The sequence below is a fragment of the Lynx canadensis genome, chromosome A3 (assembly GCF_007474595.2).
Source record: "Lynx canadensis isolate LIC74 chromosome A3, mLynCan4.pri.v2, whole genome shotgun sequence".
In the NCBI taxonomy this organism is placed as follows: Eukaryota; Metazoa; Chordata; class Mammalia; order Carnivora; family Felidae; genus Lynx; species Lynx canadensis.
Window position 1 is genome coordinate 43,021,835 of NC_044305.1, and position 6,166 is coordinate 43,028,000.

Sequence of the window (6,166 nt, forward strand, 5' to 3'; positions counted from 1 at the left end):
TACCCACCCTATCCTGCCTACTTCTTTTAACATGTGTACTTGGAAAAGATGCTGTTAATTTTGATATTTTCTAAAATTCACTTTTGTTTTTATGATCTGAATGTATGATGTCTGTGCTAATATCTTTGTCTTCAGTTTTTTGTTTTTTGGTTTTTTTTAGCAGGCAGGTGTAGACCAAACAGCTTGTCATGTGTTAATTCCAAAAGGCACATGGTTTTAATATCAAATTAACTCTTCTCCCTAGGCATTGACCTGTCTGAGTGCCTGCAGTATCCAGACTTCAGTGTGGTTGTCCTTTATAAAAAAGTTATCATTGCCTTTGGCTTCATGGTTCCTGACGTGAAGTACAATGAAGCTTACATTTCATTTCTGTTTGTCCATCCTGAGTGGAGAAGAGCAGGGATCGCAACTTTCATGATTTATCATCTGATTCAGGTAAGGCGTCTGGGCTCCCCTGGAAGACTTGAGGAGGGACGGGGCTGAGCTGGGCCTTCCTAGCACGGCCCAACAGAATGGGTGGTCTCGCAAACCCAGTAAAAGAACGACAGTGACCATCACACAGATAAGAATCTTTGGCCCTCTAAAATAAGATCGCTGTTGGGGCGCCTGGGTGGCTCAGTTGGTTGAGCAGCCAACTTCAGCTCAGGTCATGATCTCACAGTTCATGAGTTTGAGCCCTGCATCGGGCTCACTGCTGTCAGTGCAGAGCCTGCTTCAGATCTTCTGTCTCTCTCTTTGCCTCTCTCTCTTTCTCTCTCTCTCTCTCTCTCTCAAAGAAAAGAAAAGAAAAAGAAAAGAAAAGAAAAGAAAAGAAGAAAGAAAAGAGAAAAGAAAAGAAAACCCTTGACCCTCTAAAATAAGATCACTATTCAGGCCCAGGTTTTAAAGAAACCAGTTTGAGGGGCACCTGGGTGGTTCAGTTGATTAAGCATCTGACTCTTGATTTCGACTCATGTCGTGATGCCAGGCTCGTTAGGCTAAATGTGGAGCCTGCTTGAGATTCTTTCTCTCCCTCTCCGTCTGCCCCTGACTCAGTGCACATGTGCACTCCCTTTCTCTCTTTCAGTAAAATAATCTTCAAAGAAACCAGTTTGTAAACACATTATAGTAGATAAAATGAGAAAATACCAAAAGTGAGAATCCAAAGCCCTTGTACAATGACCCATATTGGTAACTGCTGCTGCTCTTAGAAGCACCATCGCCACGACTCTGAGAATGGAAGTGGAGCTGTGATTTTTAGGGGTTTTCTCCTTATGGCGGCATAAACGTACAGAACACACTCACTTCAGCCATACAGCGTAATGATCTGATAGATACTTGTCTATATTGCGAAACATTCCCCACAGTAAGTCTAGTTACCACCCGTCAATACACGCAGTTACAGACGTTTTTCCTCTTGGATGAGAACTTTTAAGATCTACTCTCTTAGCAACTTGCAAATATGCAGTACAGTATTGTAAACTATGGTCTCCATGACATCCCCAGGACTTACTTGTGTTGTAAACTGGGTATCTTTTGACCCCCTTCATCTAGTTCACCCACCCTGTAGCCCTACCTCTGGCAGTCACCAGTCTGTTGTCTGCGTCTGTGAGTTCAGCTTTTTATTGTTTGTTTTTTAGATTCCATATATAAGTGAGATCATACAGTGTTTGTCTTTCCCTGTCTGACTTGTTTCATTGAGCATAATGCCACCTAAGTTGTTGTAAAAATTATCAAGTATTTTTAAACATTTTAGCAAAACTCTATCAATGAGTAGTACATAGTCTATTATTGCTGATTATTCTTAATTTTACTATCACTGTAGAAGCTGGTATCAACCTTTTAAAATTTGATTGTAATATCAAATTATAATTCATCCTTTGATATATCCATAACACTGTTGAAGAAAATATACCATATATTTATATACTAACATCAGAAAAACACGTAAGGGATTTTTCACCCCCAGAATCTTATTTAGAAACCATTTGGCATGGGGGCGCCTGGGTGGCGCAGTCGGTTAAGCATCTGACTTCAGCCAGGTCACGATCTCGCGGTCTGTGAGTTCGAGCCCCGCGTCAGGCTCTGGGCTGATTGCTCAGAGCCTGGAGCCTGTTTCCGATTCTGTGTCTCCCTCTCTCTCTGCCCCTCCCTCGTTCATGCTCTGTCTCTCTCTGTCCCAAAAATAAATAAAAAAACGTTGGAAAAAAAAAAAAAAAGAAACCATTTGGCATGAAGGATTGTGTGTTATGTGGGCAAGATTCCCTTTAAATAGAGGAAGGAGAAGATAAAATGTTGTTTTTCCAATCTTTTTAAGTTTATTTATTTATGGGGAGAGAGAAGGAGAGACAGCTTGAGTAGGGTAAAGGCAGAGAGAGAGAGAGAGAGAGCGGTGGAGGCAGAGAGGGGCGGGGGAAACAGAGAATCCCAAGCAGGCTTCACGCTGTCAGCACAGAGCCTGATGCAGGGCTCAGACTCACAAACCATGAGATCATGACCTGGGCTGAAATTAAGTCAGACACTTAAACGACTGAGCCACCCAGGTGCCCCCAATTTTTCCAACTCTTAATGAAACTTGCTCAATACTTCCCAAATGTCGGCAGAAACCTAGAACCATTTTGTAGAAGTTGCTTTCTTCTCTCTTCACTTGGCAGTTAACACGTGCTCCCTTGTGTTGTGTTCAGCTGAGACTCTCAGTTTTTCATACCGCACCCCACCGCCTACCCCACTCACAGCCACGACCTCCACCCTGTTCACCCTTCCATCCTCGGCCGCTGCACCACTGCCTTTCCCGTCACCAGCAGGAGCGGCCTTCCCGAGTGTGTGCCTGGCGGGGGGCCTGGCACAGAGTCAGTCCTGACTGAGCGCTCACTGGGCAGGTGAGGAGTATTCATCCTTTCATGCGGGTCCTGGCCCTCAGCCAGACCGTGAGTCCCGGGCCCAGGCAGCACTGCTCAGTCGGGCAGTAGTACTCAATGCTGTGGTGACACTGTGCATGTGTGCACGAAAGTCACTCCACGAAATTCATCTTACACACTCACAGTAACACCACAGGGCACAGAACGTGAATCAAGCAGAGAGAAGACGGCAGCTGTCTACCTGAGAGGCCTCTTAAATCTAGGCCTCGGGAACCATGGCTTACAAAACCTCAAGGACCCTGTCAGCTTCAGTATTTTGGTGCTTTCCTCACTAGAAAGCACATTCTTAGTTCATATGACTTTTGGTACTTTCTTCTGTGTAGCTAATTAAAGAATCTTAAGAACTTGCCTCGTATTAGTAGAATGATGATTACTCTTTCCCCCTAGGATTAGGCCAATGCTGAATACAGAAATCACAGTTCTGAGAAGCTAATTCCATCGGTTTGTGAGGGATGGAGGGGGACTGTGGGATTCTGAACATCTGTACAGGGTTTTCAGGTCTCATAACTAAATGAAAGTCTTAATACCTCATATCTAGCCTCATAATGTAGCATCCTTTCTAGTAAGTGTAGGAACGGAAGGAATTTTTACAAGTTTGAGTACAGGATAATATCCAGTTTTTAAAAGCAGAACTTCTTGGAGTACCTGGATGGCTCAGTCTTTTGAGCGTCCGACTCTTGGTTTCTGCTCAGGTCATGATCCCAGGGTTGTGGGAGCCCATGCTGGGCTCCGTGCCAAGCGTGGAGCCTGTTTAAAATTGTCTTTCTCTCTCCCCCGCTCACTGTTCCTCTCTCTAAAATTTAAAAAAATAATAAAAAGCAAAACTTCTTGTCTTACTCTATTTCCTCGAGATTGTCAGAACGCCTGCTATTGATAAGTGTGATATGTTTAAGTGTAATTGAATTCTAAATAAAATAATCCAGTTGACAATGAACTTTCCCCCGGGCCCTTGGCTTCAGAGAGCAGAAACAGCCAGCATGCCACCCGTTCCCTTGGTCTCATAGTTTCAGTCGGGCTACCAGCTGTTGTGGCGTGTTGCAGTGCCTCAGCTGAGGTCCCTGCTGTCCCCAGTTGCCATGACTACCTACCTACACTTCACAGCCTTTCCTCACCTACTCATTTTCCCTCAGGCGCTTTCATTCTCATCCCGTACTTTTCCACTCTTTTGGCAGACCTGCATGGGCAAGGATGTGACCCTTCACGTCTCGGCAAGCAACCCTGCTATGCTGCTCTACCAGAAGTTTGGATTCAAGACTGAAGAGTACGTCTTAGATTTCTATGATAAATATTACCCGTTGGAGAGTACGGAGTGTAAACACGCGTTCTTCCTGAGGCTCCGGCGCTGAAGTGAGCACAGCGCTTCACAGAGAGACGCGTGTGCTGTCAGAGGTGGGTCCTCACGTAGGCCCGAAGGCAGGTGTTCACGTCCCCGTGGGCCCTCATCTCTGCAATCAGACGTCCCTTCAGACCTCTCGCTGGAGGCTACACAGGCGGTGGGCAGAGGAATTGAATAGTGCACAGCCCGTCAGCAGAACCGCTGTCCTGTCCTGTCCTGTCCTGCACAGGCCTGGGCCCACATCTTGGGACTCCACAGTTAACTGGAACCGAGCGGTGCTGCTGTCCTTCCGCCAAACAGCTTCAGCAATAAAGGATTCTCGGGGAGAGAGAATCTGTTCTGATTTAAAGGATGAGGAAGGGTGGCAGCCATTAACGAGGGGTGCTGTGTCATCGGAACAACGGGAGATTACGAGGTGATCACACAAAGGGCCAGCACTTCCCCAGCCGTCGATGAGCCATCATTGAACCCGAAGGACCTTCAGGGCACTGAGGTTCTGCTGTCTCCCTGACTTTGGCCACAGTCAAAATAAACATGGTGTTTGTGTCCACATGTCCCGTCACCTGGTCTGCTGTCAGTACCTCCTGCTGGGGGCTTTGGCCTAGGAGTGGACACCTCTCCCTGCGCCTGCGAAGTTGCTTTGGGGTCGCATTGTCTGAGCAGCCTGTCAGTTAGACTGTGCTGGCGGGGAGGTGCGGGTGGTGGAAGCAGAGCCAGCTGAGGACGGGCCCGTGTGTCTCCAGGACCACTCTTGTCGTAGGGGGTGTTGGAGAGGGACTGTCCGTCAGGGTGTTTTGGATCCAGCAGGAGCTTTTCCAAAAATATCAGATGTTTCCAAATAAAAATCTTTCCTTATGATGATCAATGGCCAGAGCTCCAATCGAGCGGTGGCTCTTAACTTCTGGGAACATGGATCCCTCCCTGCGAGAATCCAAAGAAGGCTGAATATTCTCTAGAAAACTGTGCATGCACATTTAAAATCTTGATCGGAGATCTGTGGACCACAGTCAAGAGCCTCTGCTTTAAGGGCTACGCTTGCAGCCAGCTCGAATCCCCTTTCCTCAGAGGAACGCACTGCACCTCACGCGAAGCCTGGAAGTTCTGTCCTTGGAGAGCAGCCCAGGCTCCACTCCGCTGCCTGAGGCCCAAGAGTGACATTACCCCCTTTCTTCCTTTCCTTTTCTTTTCATCCCACCCTCCTTCCTTCCTTCCCTTCTTTCTGAGAGCTTTCTACCTTTTAAGGATTTGAGGACTAGGACCCCAAGAAGTAAAATTGAAGAAGTGACATTTTCTGAACCTGCAGTCCAGCTTGTGATTGTTGTACGTGAATGTCAAGCGTTTGCTGCAAAAGGTGGCCGAGGCAAGTGTCTCCCATCGCTTCAAGGAACTGGGGAATTCTGTGATTACATTAATCAGTTCTTTGTTTTACATTTCGATCGATTGATTGATTTTATTTTCAAGTAATTGCCACACCCAACATGGGGCTCCAACTTACAACCATGAGATCAAGAGTCACACGCTCCACCGACTGAGCCAGCCAGGTGCCCCACATTTTTAAATTACGATACAACAACCCCCTCCCCCATATTCAGTAATTATCAAGATTTTTGCCCCATTTGCTTCATCTGTCTTTTGCTGAATATTTTAAGGCAAATCCCAGATATCCTATACTTTCACACCTACTTCAGTAGGTATTTCTTAAAAAATAGGGATATTTTCTCACATAACCTCAATACCTAGTACCACTCACAACAAGGTGAGCCCATTTCTGGAATTAGCTAGTAGTCAGTGTATCACATCCTGTGGATGGTCTCAGAAGTGCCTTTACACTTGGTTTGTCTGGATCAGCATCTGAGTGGGGCTCACACGGGTGGCTGACGGCCCTGTGTCCACAGTCTGGCCATGGAGATGTGCCCTGCCGCACCATAGTCTG

At 46.5% G+C, this 6,166-nt stretch overlaps 1 protein-coding gene across 1 annotated transcript in view; it reads left to right on the top strand.

Annotated features, from left to right (window-relative positions):
- KAT14 (lysine acetyltransferase 14) overlaps positions 1-5,663 on the top strand; it is a 38,189-nt gene extending 32,526 nt beyond the window's left edge. The window contains 2 exon segments of the mRNA XM_030310152.1: positions 245-435; positions 4,070-5,663. Of these exon segments, the coding sequence (XP_030166012.1) occupies positions 245-435; positions 4,070-4,243 (365 nt within the window). The 3' untranslated portion in view covers positions 4,244-5,663.
- Positions 5,664-6,166: the final 503 nt, after the last annotated feature.